At 34.7% G+C, this 19,679-nt stretch overlaps 1 protein-coding gene across 9 annotated transcripts in view; it reads right to left on the bottom strand.

Annotated features, from left to right (window-relative positions):
* The window catches only part of DGKB (diacylglycerol kinase beta), a 345,725-nt gene that overhangs the window by 5,649 nt on the left and 320,397 nt on the right, over window positions 1-19,679 (bottom strand). For all 9 annotated transcript variants that reach the window (XM_051785972.1, XM_051785970.1, XM_051785971.1 and 6 more), the window contains 2 exons: window positions 9,864-9,984; window positions 8,488-8,548 (listed from right to left, as the gene is read on the bottom strand). In XM_051785972.1, coding sequence (XP_051641932.1) covers window positions 8,488-8,548; window positions 9,864-9,984 — 182 coding nt within the window. The remainder of the gene's footprint in view (window positions 1-8,487; window positions 8,549-9,863; window positions 9,985-19,679) is intronic.

Raw genomic sequence — 19,679 nt, 5'->3', positions numbered from 1 at the left:
TTAAGAGTTTTTCAAAAGCAATCCGAGACATTTTCTTTAGTGAACTACGACTAATACAAGAACCATCACTTATTAAATATCAGTTGTCACCTGCATAGTACCCACATCAGAGATGGGTATTTCTTTCAAAAAGAAACACCACCTCATTAAAAACTGGAAAAATATATCTCTTAAAGTACATACCTGACATTTTCAAGTTAAAATGAATATCCTTCACTTGTCATTCACTAATAGTAATGAAACAAAAAATGTATGTCACGTGGAGAGGCTCATTAAAATATAGATCAGGACATTTCTTGGGGTGGAGATTTACTTTACAATATAAGGAGGCAGAAACATAAAAATCTCAATAGAGTGAGTGGTTTGGTTTAACTCTATTAGAGCCTTTACTTTACTCTCCAAATGCTCATTTCCATGCCACCTTAGTTCATTAGTCTCAAATTTTAAGTGTGACCTCTTTTTGTCAACACTGTTCATTAGTATCAAATTTAGCATATGGGGTTTTTTTGGCAATCTAGATTAATTTCATATGGATAATAACTCTTGCTTTCAAAGACTGGCACCAACATATTTTCTCACAAGAAATTCTGCTTCAGGCACCACTTTGGAAGCCAAATCTGTAGCTGGGGTAAATGGGCACTATTCCATTGATGTCACATAGTACCAGCTGATGATCTGGTCCTGGAAAATTGCCTCAAGAATTTTTGTAACTTTCACATGCTTCATAAGACATATTTTTGGGCTCAGGAACAGTCATAACATCAACCTGATCCTGAGGATCAATACACAAAGTAATCTACAGCTGGTGTGAGTGAATTTTTCAAGTCATAAGGGTTCAGCTTATTGCAAGATTTGGCCATGATGTGGCAGTAGGAATGTCTTCAGAGTTTCAGAGATAAATCATAGTAACTCCATTTTAAAATTAATAAAAGAGGGCAGCTCAAAAGACAGTTTTAGTATGAAGACGTGAGGTAATCCTGAGACCCCATACAGATTGCATGTTGGGTTGGGGCTGTTCAGTGCTGCTCAGGATGAATCCAATTACATATTCAGTAAATGTTTATCATTTGTAATGTTCTTTTTTGGCTTGAGCCATCTGTTTCAGAGACCATGACCTCTTCAGTATGTTGCTTCCTATCAGCTGAGATCAGCTAAGATGCCTGAACATGATTAACCACTCATGTGCATGGGGATGAGTCCTATATGCATTTCTACAAGATATATTTTCAACTGTTAAATTGGCACAAAATGTATTTTACATTCTGAAAACAAAAAAATAATGTGTAAACTGAAAGTATATTTTTTTACTTCTCTGTTATATTGCATTGGTTAACAATGGTAACCATCAATTCCTTACTTTCCTACTGTAAAACGAAGAAAATAAAAAATTAAAAAAGTCTTATCTTTGGTTGATAAAAAGAGATCAGTGTGTTTGCAAAACATTGCACTATTTTGCCTGAAGCAGGCTAATTTTGTCTTTCTCAAGACTCTCAGGCACTGCATGTCTGCCCTGGACTCTCACTTCTGCTTCTGTTCTCATACTGGCAGCACTGCCAGAATTGGAGCTGTGAGTTTGGGTGACAAGCAATAGTACACACTTTGAGATGGGAAGAAGCACTGAGGATCTCAGACAGAGAAATAACATTGTAGGTCAAGGTAGGACTGAACATTGAAAGTGCTCTATGGAAGGACAAAAAAGACAGAGAGAGAGAAAGCTTTACTTACAAGAAATGGAGACTTTGTTAAGTTAAAAATTCCTGCTTACAGCTGTATATAGATTCTATGTGTGTGCACATGGAGAGTCTAAAGACTAACTTTTACCATTCAGTTTCTCTTTCATTCAGCAAGCAACTTCATGTCTTTTTTAGTAGAAACACAATTATAAAAGCTTTAAATAAGATTTTTTTTTATTTCTCATTTTTCCTAGATTTACCCTATGAATCCCACACACAAATGAGAAATTGCTCAGACAAAAAATCCAGAAAGCTAAAATCCTAACCTAATATATTTTTAGGAACTGATGATACCCTGACAAACATACTCATACAAATTACCATGGAATTCTGGAAAAGAGTTTTTGAGATCACTTACTCAATTTTATTAACAATATATAATACCTTGAACATAATATGGAGGACATTTTGAACATAAATTAAGGGGAGTGCCTGAAGTGCTGCTGGAGAAAAAAAAAGTTATTTGTTACAAATTTATATTTAAAAACAGGCAAAATCAAGAAATAACAAAATTCCATTTAGAGGGTAAGTAAGTAGCAACACGAATTGCTAAGATATCATAGATTTTTCTTGTAAACCCAATGCACAATTTTCTAGGCTAAATTCAAACTGTTGAAGCCAATGAAAAACCTCTCACTCACTAATTGAAACCAAGATTTTAGCCCGTGGTATATCTAGTAAATAGGTTTAGCAGAAGAATATTGTATTTGCAATTTTGAATCACCTTTCCAATATTACAAAGTGTGTCCAATGATGTATTCATGGGAAGGAACACCATACCTAATTAAAAGAACATAATTCTCAAGAGATGATAATTCTCCTTTTTTGTCAATGGAAAATTTTCTAATAAAGGAGAAGCCTGCATTTTTGATACTAAAAATATTTATAAATGCATAAACCTGACATCTATTTGGTTCAGGAGCAGGTCAGAGTTTCAAAATACGCCTTGAAGCCACATTAATACAATGCATCCACTAAATGATATGCAGTGAGCATCAATAATTTTAGTGTGATAACAATGTCTTTTAGGTCAGTCAATTTTGCTTTCATGTTCCTTTTTCAACAATATGTGCTGGTTACCTTCATGCTCCTGACTTCACAGAATTTCTAAATATTTACTATTTCAGCAAACATGGTGCTATAAATACAGGTAGTAAAGAACTGTGCTAACTGACAATGGAAAACTGGAAACAGATATAATCAGCTCTGCTTATAATATTTCAATGTTAAAGAACATATTACTGTATTTTAAGGACAGAGGGAAAAAAACTGTCAGAAGAAAAACTTTTGGATCTTTTAGCTTATGGTCACTTTTTTCTATGTTATCAGCAGGACTTAGATGTTGGTTGTTTTGAGGTTATGAGGGTTTTCCCATATAAAGATGCCTAAATGCTGCTCCCCATACAGGAAATGGAGGGATGCAACACCTCTATATCACAGAAGTACCAAATAGTTTTATCTTCCTGTAGGCAATCAAGAATTGTATGCAGTATCATGATGTGAATAAGACCTACAGAATGCAGGCAGTGCTGAACAAAATTAACCTGTGACTTGCATTATGTGACATTTTGGACAAAATCTCTCAGATCTAGACTTGTTGTTTTAAATATAGCGTTACACAACACATCATAAATAAATTTCTAAACAATATTATTGTGCAAAGTGCAATCAAATCTAATCAGTTTGGCATTAATTAAGCTCTAATAATATACTCTAGTCTCTCTCCTAAGTAGTGTGATCCGTTTCCCCTTCATACAGGTAGATTGGAAAACATTATGGTGTCATCATAATTTTTAAACATACTGAGAAAATGACAGAGCTGCAAAATTAAAATAAATGATTAATGGCATTTTTTTCATGTTTTGTACTAATAGGTATCATTGAGGTTTTAAATTAATAGAGCTGTCAGTTCAGGGTTGTTACAGATCCAGTGCAGAACTAAAATGGAAATTATGTATTCCACAGATACCTAAAGATGACACTTTGGAATATTTTAAAATTTAATTAGTAGGTGCAATTGTTTTTCCCCCCTCCTCCCTAAAACCACTGCAAATTAATTGGCAATTAGTCACAACTAATTCTTTTCTTAACAATCTGAACTGGAAAGAAAGGTGCATTACATGTTAGAAGATTTGTCTGGGGTGCAGAAAGCACACATGCAGTAAATTGCTTTGTCAATTACAAAAACAACTGTTGTGAAATTAAGAAAAAATATGCATAGGTAAACAAAACTAATTAAAGTGCAGTGTACCTGTGACCACAAAAAATAATGCCCAGATGCAAAATAAAATGTTAAAAACTCAATAAATCAATTTGGCCTTGAAACAGAAATGTATGCACACTGCTGCTCAAAGGGAAAAAAAACACAGCATTTTACTATAACACCAAAAACCTTTTCTAGGGACTGACTTCCATTTATGGGTTAACCATGTAGTAATTGGCTAATATTCTACTGAAATCAGCTACCATAGCTAGGACCCAGCTCCTCTTTGCTCTAAAGTGGCAGGTACAGAAGTTTAAACTCTCATTATAAACAACTGATAAGAAAATACTAATACAGCGAGAGGCATGGAAAGAAGACACAAACAGAGTCTAGAATACAACAGCAGCTTCTTCATGCGATCTGTAGGGTGTTGGAGCCAATGGGTCTACATAAAAGCAAATCTGTTACTTTGTTTTAGTTTTTTCACTGAGCTCTGGTACATAGTGATTATTAATAAAAGCTTGGTTTAGTTAATTTTGGTTTTAGTTCTTGTTTCTCTCTGGATTTAACTACAGTACAGTCTGTGCTCTGGCTCATCACATCTCTAGGGACTAAAAGAAAAAGTAGAGAGAAACCATTCATTCAAAACTTATTCTTAAGGGGCATTTAAATGATAATATTTTGAAATAATAATTCTGGGTTTCATTATTAAATGACTTACTCGAAATTCTTCCATCATTAAACAATTCTAAAAATACTATGTGTTTCAGATGTGTCTATGAAACTATATTACTGGCAATCCATTAGGTGAGTTCTGACTATGGATTTTCATTTTAATTTCTTTATTTAGGCAATATTCTTGCATCTTCCATAGATATTTCCATTTTCTACTTTTAGTCTAGTGTTTCTAGCAGCTTGACACTCTTTCAGATATGATGCCAAACAAGTCAGGAATAGATGAAAGAACTGAAATCGCAGTTATTTCAAATTAAGATGGAACATTCTTATGGATTTTTTCAAAACAATGCTAATAATTTATGTAGCTAAATTGAAAGATTACTTTTCTTAAAAAAAATCCTGATGGCTAAAGCCTGAAGTTTATTGAATTAACTTGAGAGTCTTTGAAGTTTCATTACTATTAATGATCTTTTTGGAGACCAGGTAAAACCATAGATATCTTTCATGTGTCTATATTTGTCTGGGAGAGCTCTGATAGAATTTCTTCCTCAGCTAATCAGAGGAGATGTTTAACATAACACTAGCATTATCATCTTTCCTTCTCTCAAAGACTCCTCTATAAAAAACCAATACAATTTGATGCTCAGATGCTGTGTCTTATTATACCAGAGCAGAGTGACTTTGTTAGACACTGTGGTCTGCATGTGTTCAACATACTGAATAATATTGGATGACAATTTTTTAGACCAAGACATTTGCATTTTTAAGTGCGTACAGAACCTACAGGAATGCATTCTCGTTCTCATGTAGGGATGCTTTCATGTAGGTGCATGAGCAATAGAAGATCATAAAAGATGTCAAAAGAAGCACACAACGATTTCTTGAGTACTGAAATTGATCACAGGAAGGAAAAAAATCACTGATCTCAGCTTCTGGGGAATCACTGCATTATCTATCACATCCTACAGTATTTTCTTAGAGCTCACACTGTCATTTTGGGATAGCACAGTCTCTGTATGCATGAGAAGGGACAGCTGTCAGCAACTCGTGCTATTTGTATGAATCTCTTTTTACAGTCAGAAAGGAGAAGCAGCAAAGATAAACTGTTGATTCCCTCAACAGGAATCAAGCCTGCATGTGCAGGCTGCATCCCATGCATAATACGGATTTGATGCAGAACTTGTTTACCTTAATAGGTATCATGGGAAAGTAGGACAATTTTGATCAGATCGAATTTGATTTCTTGAAAAGTCATTTGCAAAACACTCTCATTTATATCAAAACCTGAAGCAAATCAGAAAAGGACTTCTGAGCTTAAGCACTTGCAGCCTGGGTGAGGGTTGATTCAACATCTGCCGATTGTATGAATTTCTTTCTCATTTAGTTTCTGTAACATAGGTCAGCCCCTAAAACTACTGAACTTAGATGACTCTGAAGTCCCTAAGATGATCAAAGAAAAAAATGAGTGAGGCTCATCGGCTGTGTCTCACTGATGCACATGATCTGTGCAACTGAACAACGTGCAGAGCTCTCTCCCTTGGAATCTTTGGGAGAACAATGCAGTTTTTTCTCCAGGAAGACAAACCTCATTATTCTTATATTGGCATCCTTATATTTTTTTTCTGAAATTTGAGCTCTAGTAGGTTCAAATAAGTGACTATGTAGCTGGTTACATGTAAGGAGCTGTTTTGATGTTATGCAGGTTTTTTCGTACTACGGTTTGGATACATGTCACCCTGGTATTTATGTGATCAAGTACGCTTTGGCTTCCAAAGAAAGGCCCCTGTGAAGCACAGGCTTAGAAATCAAATCTTAAGCTTTGATTGAGAGAAAGCTAATGTCAACCTTTCTCATTGTGTCCAGAGTAATTCTTAGCTACCTTGCAGAGAACTTCAAGAAAAAGCTGTACTGTAGTTAGAATCAGTGATAAGAGAAGAGGTTGGACCATACATGTTTTTTCCTTTTTAAGATGTAGAAAACAGAGGGGGGTACATGGACAATAATGCAAAGAGCAATTGCAATAAATAATTAAGCTCCTCAGCAGAGAAAAAAAAATCCTGAAAAATTAATAACATAAAATAATTTTTCTATATCTGAATTCATAGAGGTGCATTGGTATAGCTAAATAGTTCGTGTATTTTCTTCTCAGAGGAAATAAGGACATTCAACAGCATGGTTTTCTTACACAATGCAAAGTATATTCTCTTAACAATGGTATAGTAAAAAGAATGGGTTCCATGGAAAAGTATATGCCATTTTTATCCCCTTTAAAACAGTACTTCAACTGGACAGCAGTAATTACCAGTAATAATTTACTATTTCCTCAGGTCAGTAATTGAAATGTAAGAACTGTCTCTTTTTCCAGGTTTGTCCTCAGTCGTGCAGGCAGCTTCTGCTAGCATTATCAATCAGATAGCAGGGATTTTGCACAGAGCAAGCAATCAAGACAAAAAAAGCACGTTATTGCCAGCATCCCTCCATAAGTTCTCTTCTGTAATCTGGCAACTGAAAAATTACATGTCTTTTTCTTGAACAAGTAACTACTTGGTTCAGTACTGTTGCTCTGCACTGAGCCATCGCTGTAGAAGAGGTGAAGATAATGATATCTCTTAATTCTAAAAGGTTTCCTGCAATAAAATCCCCACTGTTCTGCCTTGATACAGTAGGTGTTCATATGGTTCTCCTCATATTGCAGAATCTGAGCACTTCCATAGAGAATGATAGTTCAGGCATTCTTCATGCTGTTCAGCTGTACACTATGGTGTACCTGGTAAACATGAACTATCATGAACCTCTTCTGTCATTCTAACCCATACATTATCAGCTGCATGCCTGTTAGCACCTTACTGAAGGTGCTCCCTTTACTTTTATGTGTAGCTTTTAATTCTACTACAGACATAATGCTCATGAAAGTGATCCAGTACCCTTTTTTTTGGAGAATTACTCTCATCTCAAGTGGGATTTCTTCTTCTTCACATTTCTATCTTGTCATACGTACAAGCTGCAAAGCTACAGCAATTGATCTACTTAAAAATATGCTTTCTTTAGGGAAATAAAATTAGTAGAAATGTATATTAAAATATATTATTAAGATTACACACAACAGTAAAGAGCTTGGATTTCTTCAACATCTTCTCCAAATGCTTGGTTAGCCTCTATAATTTACTGGAGAGAGGTGAAAATGGAGACTTCTTACAGATACCACTTTTCTTGTGTTGTCTGTAAAGTTACTCAAAGAACCTTCTCTGAACAAGCTCCTATCCTATCCTATATTATCCTAACCAATCCAGATGGATGTTTACCTGCCTTCGCTTCATATGTGTGGGCACTGAAACAAGAAACCAATTAGTTTCGTTTATTTTGCCTTTAAACTGTAAGGACTTAAAAAATAATAGTTCTACTGTATAATTTAATCAGCACAGTTAAAATTTCAGATTTAAATAAAACTTTCTTGATATGAACTCTTAAAAATACAATAGATAAGCTTCCTAAATTTTTAAGAATAATTAGTTACTTTATACACTTTAGCATCAAAACAAACATTGAATTTGCCTCTGCAATAGAGACTAAATCTGATACATCATCATAAATAAATGATTAAATTAGATAAAAGGATTCTGAGACTGCACCCTTCGAGTATTTTCCAAATTTCTGAAATAAATGCCTTTTTATTCCATTCTAATCTGTGGTTAAAAACAGAATGATAAATTGAAAATGCAGAGATTATTGAAGTATATAAAAACAGTGTGTGAAGATTTTATTTAAGTAAATTGAGTTAATGCTGATGAAAATGGTTGTCTTTTAAATAAAAAAAATAAAAATTCCTTGTCTCATTGAAAAAGAAGAGAAAGTAAAAAAATCAGTTGCAGTTACCGTGCAAGGAGTTTGCATCCAAGGTTCCCCATCTATCTGCATAGGCAGAGACTTGCTGGTTCTAAAGGGACAAATTTCATAATGTAAGAAAAAGAAACTCAACCAAATTGATAAATGTATTTATTAAAAAGGCATATATGTGATGGTGTACAGATATAATCCTCATTTACTCCTAAAATGCTATGCAATTTCCAGTATGACCCAATGTGCTTACAAAGGTAATGTAGTTAACTTAGTAGGTTTAGTCTGATTTTCAATACACAAAGCAAAAATATGGCAAACATTCACACATATTGTTAGTAAGATGCTACTCTTTCATGGGAGAAGAGTCTAATTTGTGAAATAAAGAGTGAATTACACAAGAACTCCAGGAATAAACCTTATTACCTGTAAAGACAGAGGAATTTCTACTATTTTTTATAATTTAGACTCTTTATATATAATTCTGTATATTATAAAACTATAAAGGAAAAAAGGAATAAATTTTAGATCTACAGTCACCACTTATTAGAACTATAAAATATGTTTTTATATTGTGTCTGCCTCTGAGTTAGAACACTCACAGAGAATGAAGCTTGTACTATATTCAGTCTATACCATGCTATAAATTTAAATTGATAGTAAAGGGGTGCTGATTTTAACATAAAGATACAGACAGTATTCTCTCTCTAGTTTTGTTTAGTTTTAGTTTTCTCTCTCTGTATTTCTGCATTATAACAGTTTGCATTCAAGACTATTAGAAATAACATGGAAAGGATAAACCTAATAATGGAAAAGTTAGTCAACTGAGCACTCATACTGGTCAGTGGAAATTCTGGTTTGGATGTTATATGAAAACAGTGAACAGTTCATGGATTTATCCACTGTCACTTATGGACATAAATGGAGGGAGGGAAGAATGTTTAATGAACTCTTACTCTATAGTTCTGGAAGGGCTTGAATCTTTCACAATTGTGGTCCTGCTGATGTAGGATTATAAGAATTATCTCTTGGTATCTAGAGAAGGTTGGAATACCCCTATGACCTTATTTCTCTTCTGCATCCATATGAGAGAGTACTTTTTAAGTCAACACCACTCAGTCCTTGAGGAGAGTCTCAATAAAATGTACTTTGGAAAATCCTACTTATTTTCTTAAAGTTTTTACTGTTACTCTTCTGTTTTATGCTCATTTTAGGCTTATAATTGCAGACTTTACGGTTTTAATAAATTTTGGAAAATTCTTCCTGAAGAATTCTTCACTGAGAAAGAATTGACCACCTCTCTCTTTTCCAGTCCTTATTGTGAATGTTCTGGCCACTTTGAGCTCAGAAACGATAAACCACATTAGCATACTGCACCATCACCAGCTCACACATACCAACAGATTTAATAATACCTGATGACAACAGACGAGCACTGGGCAAGACGTCTTCCAGCACTTTTCAGACCAGTGTATATCTGTCCCATCTCCATGGCTCCTTCCAGACCAACCACTTCCATAAGCTGGTCACTCAGATCTGCAAAAAGTTAAAAAAACACATTTTGTCTAGACAGCATTTTGACAGCAATCATCTTGACTAGTTAGAATTGTCAGAAAATAAGCTGATCATAAAAGATGTGGAGAACAGAACTGGCAAAAATGATTATTCCTAAGAAGTTATTGCAGCGTTAAGGTTGGACATAACTGGGCCTGCTGTCACACCAGCCTGAAATATCCTGACCAAAATGATTCTAAAATACAATAATTTTATCCATGGTTTATTTTAATACATAAATAATGAAAAAATACTTTAATTATATGGAAAATAGGAGAGGTTCCTTCACTTTGTTCACCTGAACCACACAGAATGACATGCTGCAGTTCAGAAATTTGTGCTGTTCATTCTTTCAACAGGTACTTAAAATCTCTAAAGAAAATGCCAGACCCTATTGAATTTTCTTATAAAAATCACATTCCAGATGATTTGTACAACTCTAATTCAGCCTTCGTGTGTATGCATTATTATTATGAGACTGCTTTTTATTTTTTGCATTTGATTGTTGTCTTAATTAGTGCACAGATGCAATGCAAAAAGGGAGAAAAACACCTTCTATCAGTTACTATACACATAGCCTCCCTGAACACTGTAGTGCTTATTTGCACTCATATATTTTTGTTTCACACTGCTTTTTGACTACATAGCACTTTGGCATTAAAGTTCAAAAACTATTTAAATAAATAATATATCTGGCAAAATAAATATTTGTTTGCTTGACTTTGAGGAGCAAGGACAAATTCTGTCTAGAATTTCAGATACAAACAGAAACTTAAGCAGTAATATAGCAGTCTGGTTTGAGAAGCAATCAAGCAAGATAATGAAATATTATCCAGAATCAACTAGTGTGTTTTGTATGAGATGTTTTGTATGCTCCTGTGTAAATACATGTTTCCAAGACCAAATGGACAAGAAAAAGAAGTGTTTCTTTTTTTTAGCTGTATAATATGTGTGTTTTATGAATCGGCTGTTAATGTTCTTGTTTCCAAAAGGTGCATTATTCCGTGAAGCATAGCAAGGAGCTAAAATGTTAGTCTATCATCACATTGAAAAAAAAATGAAGGAGAGCACATTACTCTGTATATTTTAAACCCTTCCACCTTTAAGGAAGGTAGAATTGCATCATATCTATGAGGTTATTCCAAAGTTTCAATGGGAGTCTTTTCCGTTCACTTCTTTGGGCTTTCAATGAAGGTAATTAACTGAAAGAAGTACTGTGATGGGGGAAAAAATATTAAAAGCAAATAGGATTCATGGTCTGGATAATTCTGCCTCCAACTAGAAAATCTGGTACTATCTGGTACTATCCAGGCCTTCATTTTTATTCTTACACTTTCTTAATATTGTCTGCTATTTTAATTTTCTCATCATAGTTCCATATAAATTGGTGAAGAAAAAATAAACACTATTTTTCCTATTAAGAGAAAACATTAAGATAGACAAAAGGTTAAAATATACAATATGATTAATTCTAAATATACATTTTTATACTTTGCATCCCTGTAACACACATAACCACAATTTTGTATATCTGGCTTTCAACTGAATTATTTTTTTCTTGAAACATTTTCCTTATTTTACTCACTTTTAAACTTAACTGAGATTTAAACAAATTCTGCTTTTCTTTGTAGCCACAGGGATTTTAAATGGGAAAGTCCTACTCATTTTCAAAAGCTACTATACTATAAAAGCACACAGAACTTTATAGATGTACTAAATCATTAAAATGTTTCCAGCCAAAGAAAACATCAAATTCCTATTCACTGGGTTATTAGAAAATTATTATTTTTTAAATGGGAGAATAATTAAGAACAGATTTTTATTTCTGACAGCTCAGGCAACATGTGCAAGATTCAGAATAGTGACATTTGCAGCGATATAAATTTGATGCATCATTTTTCAATAGCTGTGAGATTAGTGCCAGTAACAGCAGGTAACTAAGGGCCAAATCCTGCTCTTTGATCTATACCACACTTCTCAAAAAATGTGGTGTATTAAATATTGGAAGATGAAACTGAACAATACTCTCATCTACCAAAAAAGTGAAGGCTTTTTAAAAACTTCACATTTGCAGTGGCACATTCCCAAAGTGGAGTTATTTTAGGCTAAATATGAATATTTTTAGAATCGAGCTTAAATTAGACATAACTTTCCTTCAGAAGCAGTAAAAGCTAAAGCAAATATAACAAGAAATTATTGACTGCATTAGTTCACACTCCTGCTCTCGCTAATATATTTGACCTCATGCTTTTCAATAGTATATCCATTTCAACAAATCCTTGCGATATATTGACTTTGATAAGAACTCAGAGTGAACAAAATTGGAAAAGGGAGTATGTCTATTTTAGTCCCACTCTTCAATGATGTTACATGGCTATAGGTATAGGTACACTGGTTGAATATAAAGGGTCAAGACATCAATGAATGAATGACATTTGTTCTTAAAAGGTCTCCACCAAAGACTCTGAAAGAGACTAAGCTCTATTAAAGGAAATCTGATCTTCTGTTAAATGAAAAGATAGGAATGGGGAAGTCATTCCTCATTCTGGCGGAAGTTTATAACTGATTTCTCAGAAAGATCTGTGCTGGCCTCTGTACTGCTCAACATATACCACTAAATAACCTGGAAATAGAAATAGTGCGTTACGGAGGATTCAACAATGGAAAGACAAAAGCCAATTATAGAAAAAGTTAAAAATTTTACAGTATTGAGTAATGGAGCTATACGAAGGCAGAGAGTTCAATAGATTCAACTTAATGTCCATGAGGGAAAACAGAGCTAACTATAGATATGTAGACTGTTATGTACATATATATAACTTTTGGAAATAAATATAGTGTGTGTGTGTCCCTGTGTATATGTCTGTATCTGTTTATTTTGCTGAACGACAATTGATACCATCATGCAGGAATTAATATTGTGGAGTTACTGGGGCTAGTTCTATGAAAATATCAGCACAATGCTTGATTTATGATCGTCAGATATTACAGTTGGTACCTCCATAAAGTATAGAGTTTGTAGTTATAGTCCATTCAGCAATGCAGAGGAAGAGATAAAATAATTGGAAATAACAGATCTAAAACCATGGTAACAATTATGAAGCAACTTCTGTATGAAAATAAGTTAGACTAGCAGCCTTCAGGAGGTAAAGAGATGAATGGAGGAAAGATGAGAAAATCATAAGTGCCATACTGTAATTCAGTATTTTGCAAAGTGCAAGAACCAAGGAGCTTCATAGCACTTCTAGACGAGCAAGAAATCCTGTTTTACAAAATACTTTGTTATGCCATCATGCCCTATTAGACTTTGACATTCCTTAAATCAAAAATGATATATATTCAGTAGGATATCTTAAGAGAAAAATCACTGTAAGTTTGCTTTCTTATTCCTTATTTCTAATACAGGTTGGTGTTAGAAGTCAGATACTAAGCTACACAAACTTGCGGGTTGATCTAGTATCATTGTTCTTGTTGACTGTTTATACATCTTATAAATTTTAAAGGAGAAAAGTGAATACTGCTGTTCACTAAACATCATTCATCACTTAAAGCAACTTATAATGTGGACTTTTCCATGACATGTATCCCTACTGTGTTTGAGACCTAATTGAGAAAGCTCCTCTTTTCAATCCTCAAATTATATTCTAAAGTTACACACTAATGTGTATCCGTGTCTCTAACAACTATAAAGCAAAAAACATATCTCTTTTTAGGGATGTTGCATTTCTTCTGCATCCAACAAATTTCATTCTCAAGGGAAATAACTCGTGATTGTGTTGATGAAATTCTCCAATTCATGCTTCACCTATTATAACTAGTTTTAGACGGTTTGGGTTTAGGAAACTGAAGGTTAGATTTTTCAAGAAGAATTTAGCACCTAACAGTGAACAAAAGCAACTACCAGATACTGAGCAGTTTTTCATTCTAACCAAGTCATTTAGTTGCCTAAATGAGAGCTGAAGTCTGATAGGTAAGCTATCACCGAGAGCATCTCGGTATTAGTCCATTAGGAAAGTGTTTTTTTGACTGGTGCCTTGGGGTTCCTCAGTCTGTTTGTTCTACTTTGAGCTCTGTGAAAGAGCTGAAGGCTCTCGCTTGTTTTCTATGTGAATGAGCCATTAGAGTGTGTGGGAATGTTTTCATAGCACTATGCCTCTCCTGCCCTTTTCCACAAACCAAAGTACTTCACGTGTCTCCTCATATTAGCCCTGTCAGTAAACAAAGCCAGCTCTCCCAGGGGAGCACTGCTGTCAGCAGACGGTGACTAGCATGCAGAGGGGCATCTGACCCCTTGCACTCATTCCTGATGGGGAGATAAAGTCACTAGGGAGCTGACTGCCCATTTCTTCCCATCAGGCATCAGGAGAAAGAGAAGTTCACACAGAAACTTGCACAAGTGGCAGACAAAACACTGTATGTGAATATAAGCCTTGTATAGCCCTTCCCTGAGGCATGAAGAAACACACTTGGAGACTAAAGTTTCGTAATGAGGAGTTTACATTACCCATTAGCTTGGCATTAGCTGAATGCTTCAATATTCAAAGTGAACACACAGGAGAAAAATGCATTTGGGATTCATCTATGAAGATAAAGCAAGGAAAGTAAAATGGGGTAGGGGGTGGGAAGAAGCATGGTGTGATTAGAAATAACTGATTTACATAGAGAACTTTCCCTGTAATGGAACTGGTTTTGATATCCAATTTATCTTCGCAATATATAAATATTGCTGTCCTGGCAAGAGATTGAATGACTCTATTATAACTTGGGGTTACTGCACTCACTCAGGCACATTTGCATAAAAACACTGTTGGTCAGTGGTAAATCTGTCTCTGGCAGCAGTTTGTCTTCAAAGAGAAGGGGCTCCATATCTTACTAACTGTAATCAAACCCTAGTAAGCATCACACTGGAAATTTTTTGGTTCAAGTTAAAATACTGGACAAGAAAGCTGATATGATGCCAGAGGATCCTTGAAAAACTCCCAAGCTCAATGCTCTTCACCTCATGAATGTTTCAGTATCTTCCTAGAACACAGCATGTATTAAATCTCCAGTTACCCCTTATGCAGGAATGTGGGGCTGCTTACATATGCAAGGATAGGGACTACTGTTGCAAAAAATACTAAAAACGTGTTTAATGACATCAGTAAATCATGTGCAGTCTGTACATCCTGGGTTTTGGTATGTCTTCCTTTAGAGAAGCTACCTGAAGTAACATGCCTCAATATTTATAATTGTTTATATCAGTGTTGTACATGGTCCAGATGATGTCAAGGCTCTGTTTTGTTACTGATTCACAGACATATACAAAAGCAGTTTTCCTACCCAAGAATTTATAGACAAATAAAACAGACAAAGAATTGGGGGAAAGTAATATTATTGTGTCCATTTTACGAAGTGAAAATTGTACACATATATGTTTAGGTCCTGCAAAATATTTGTTCTCATATTCAGCTGTATATATTGTGTGTAGACCCACAAGAGTCATAATATTATTTCCTCCACATAAAGCTAAGCACATGAGTTTGCAGAACCGACCTGGCCAAGATCACAGGTGAAGTTTGTGGTAGAGACAGGAAATAAATCAGCAAATCCTGAATTTAAACCTTCTGTTTTCAAAAGTCTGTTTTCCTTCTTAATGTTGAATTCAAGGATATACATCAAGTCCTATATCTATAGTATTTGACCCAGTTTCAAGTATTTTGCATTGCTGAGTTTGCTTGTAAACATTAAAAATCTCAGGTGGATCCACACATCTATTTCATGCCAGTATTGATTCTCTAGTCTTTATTCTTTGCTTCATATTTTGTTTTCCTGTTTTTAAAACAAATCAAAACAAGTTAAGCCTTCCTTTCAGACTGAAGGTAAGTATATCACTGCTGTAATTCTCACCCTGGAGAGATACTCAGATATGGTGATAATAAATTAAGCAAATATTTTATATACATAAACACATACAAAAGTGCATACACATTTTATACCTCTGTGGACATACACACATATGATATACATTCATATGATGTGAAAAATTCAGTAGATTTTTGCTCCACCATCAGAACTGATGGTGCACTAACTAGCTCTGTTGGAGTAAGAATGCAAAGGTGCTCGCTTTGACACTTAAAATGAACACAATCAATAAAATCCTATCTCTGCTGAATTCAGTGGCATAACTCTTAATGATTTCAATGTAACCTGAATTTCACCCAGTATCTCGTGTCTTGCATCAGTCTATCACAGAGACTCTATCCTCAGATGGAATCATTTAACAGATACAATTCAGCCTACTACTGTGTAATGGATTTTTTTCTGTGTACATAGTCATCTTCTGACACTCATTAATCATAGGATGACAAGTTTTCCCAAAAAGCAGGAGGACAAACAAGGAAGAATCAGTCCTTATAATTAAATATTTAATGAAACTTTTTATATGCACAGAAGGCCTTTGTAAAACTTTTCCTTAAGTGAACTTTTTTTTTTTCCCAGCTTAGCATCGGGAAGGACAGGAGAGTTCTTCATAGAAACTCTTTTCATTAATGGTAAAAGAAGGAAAGGAAAATGAATCCCAACAACCAAATCCAACCCACCCCCAAGCATTCAAATTAAATCACTTCCACATAGAAACTACCCCCAAATACCAATGTTTAGATGTTCAAAATTTGAAACAAGAGATTTCATCTTCCAGTTTGGGAGAGCATTATGTATAAGCCTTTTATGGTAAAGTTTGGCAGATAAAATGTATTCTTTTTAATGGATTTATTCTTTAAATAGTTTGAGGTACAATTGCATCGAACATGCTGTTGCACCAAAAAGCTCTCTATTATTTTAATCTGTATTCTTTTAAAAGTTATTTGTTCAAAAGGATTTCACTGTGTTACTCTTATACCCCCTTCATCCAACAGAACAAAAGCTGTTCTATGAAAGGAGTCTAAACTTGGACAAACCATTAAAAAAAAAAAAAAAAGCAAAGTTCCTCTCTGTTTTTATCAAATTTGATTGCTGCAGCTGTTCCCAGTTTCTGTATTTTAAAAATAGCCTTATTCAGTGCCTTGTTGGCTAAAGGCCAGAGTACCATTAGAACATGCTGTACGGAAAACCTCTATTCAGTTACAGATACAGAAATATATTTAAGATCAGTGGGGGTCATCTGCAGCAAACACTTGTATGGGGGAAAATGGAATTTTAATGTGCTTGGACGGCTCACCACTTTAAACAGATATTTAAGAACTTCAAACCGGATATCTTTCTATTTGTATCAGTACTATCATATTACTAAGCATCAGGTACAATACAATACGAGCAAGTCAAGATCATTTCAACTAACAAAAATAGATCTAATTCTCAAATTACTCCTTAGTAGTTCTGGCATTCACTTTAAATGGCTCCTAGTAATATTGGATATTTGATTAGCTTATAAAAATGCCACAGCTTAGAAAAGAAAAATACAGTAATATTGATGGAAATGTAGAAATCTGATCAATGAAAACCAGCTTTGATTTGTACATTTCTAGGAGGACTAGTACTAACAGGGGATAAATGTTCCCTTTCTGCAGAGTAGCAAACTCCAGTAATGGCATTATCCCTATATTTATCCACCAAAGAGTTTTTCAATTATCTGCCAAAAGGAAATGTTCATTCCATTTACATGAGTATTAAAACTCCTTTTGATTAAAGTAGTAGCGATTTTGCTACATGAGTTCAGAAACCCTCAGAGATGGTCTTCATTCCTCTTTGTCTTCATGAGAACCAATTCCATTTCTTTCCCCTACCATGCTAGTATTCCATAGTGTTTGGATATCACACTATGCAGAATGGATACTGGTTTGACCAACAGCAGTATTTACTTATGAACCAAGAACCTAACTCAGGAAAGTATTCTGAACATCAGTGAGATGTCTCATAGATTACTTCTAATCATTTATGATGGTGTAAAATGCCTGTGGTAAAGCATTATAAGTTACGTATTTCTACTGCAGCTGGGGAGGGCATCTTCAGCATGGTAGAGATATCCAAGGTGATTATTTGGATAGGTAATAACAGGAAAGAAAACAGCAGTCATGGCATCGATATAGTGTATTGAGTTTGCTGAGACTTCAAGTTCTCAGTGGCTGGTTTGCCTCCTAAGTGTCTTTGCCCTCACCCCCTCAGTATCTGGGTTATTTTAATTAAATAAATGCTACAATCACACTTTGGATTGCAGTTTCCATTATAAACATTGTTCAGATCTTCTCTTTGTACAGAAGTAGCATCAGAAAATTGAATGAAGTCAAATCCAGTGAACCCTGGGGCAGGTATTTGTAGCATCTATGTAAATCAGAGTGTCTTCTTAAACTTCCTGCAGTCAGTGAAATTAAAGAAGCTTTTATTTAATTTCCCAGAAAACTAAATGTATTTGGTGTTGTCTGAGGTGGCCTAGGATTTCCAGAACATTTCCAATGGGCTGACAAGTTTGACAAAGGAGCAACAGAAGAAGCACATGAAGGGATTATATCTTGAGAGGAAATCTAACGGTGTTAGAAACTTATATATGGAGAATTGAAGAAAGCTTAGAATTTTCTCCTGGCAGTGATTCAGAGGAAGAGTCTAAGAGGTCTGGTTTTCTGGAGAGGCATATTTTTCTGTTATCACCAAGAAGAATCTTGGGATACAAGTTAGCTTGGTCAATCTAGGAGCTCTGCTAAATCTACCACTCAAAGTTACCACATTAGCTTCTTTGTGGAGGCTAAGGCCTGCAGAAGTGATACAACCTCTACTTGCTCATTGTTTGGTGGGTGACAAGTTTTCTTGTTACCTCCAGGACTGAGCTCCAAGTACGTGAGCAGATTCTCACAGGTCTTATTTTCCTTGCATTTATTCTGTTCTCATTAGTTGTCATTGGGGGTTTTGGTCTCTGCTATCTAATCTAGTTACATAAAGACAATTGCAGATATTTTTCTTCCTATCTGAACCACACACATTGCTAAATATTCCATGTTTTTTGTATTATTACTGGTTCACAAGACATCCAGGATAGCTGAAACCTTTTTTTATTGGAGAAACCAAAGGGGAAAGTTACTTCTAATAGTGCTGCAAGAAAATGTATGTGATGTGCTTTACATGGAACAACATTTCAAAGGACCACAAAGAAAGCAAAAATAAATTTCTTATTATACCTTTCAATATTTCAAATATTAATGACTGACATAAAGATATTTTTCAATATCTTTTGTCAACAGTTATTTACAACACAATAGGAAGAAAAGCTATTTCCATAACTGTGATCAAGTACAGAACACTTCCAATTTTTTTCTCAAGGACAAAAAGACCAGAGTCAGCCACAAGTGCCACAGTAGCAAGACTCAAGTTAGTTTTACTGATCCAGTTCTGAACAACATAACATAGAAAAAAGAAAGTTTATTTCATTCCAAACAAGAAAAGAAAAGATTAATTACAAAAAAAACCCTGGATCTGGTTACAATTTATTTTTATGGTATTCTGCCACAAAAGGAATGCCACAATCTTTCACTAAAAAAAAGTGATCTGAACTATAATACCACTCACAACATTTCAGGTATCTGAGAAATACAGAAGCAAAGTCTTTAGCTAGAGCTAACTCCTCCCACGATCCTGTGCTGAAAATCCACTGAAACATGAAGCCTTAATGGATTTGCCTTAGAGAGATTTGATATGGTAAGAAAAATATA

The sequence above is a fragment of the Manacus candei genome, unplaced genomic scaffold (genome assembly GCF_025592945.1).
Source record: "Manacus candei isolate 608988 ecotype Guabito, Panama unplaced genomic scaffold, ASM2559294v1 h1tg000021l, whole genome shotgun sequence".
NCBI classification, from domain to species: Eukaryota; Metazoa; Chordata; class Aves; order Passeriformes; family Pipridae; genus Manacus; species Manacus candei.
Note: the sequence above shows the minus strand (reverse complement) of the source record. Positions and strands in the feature narration are given on the sequence as shown.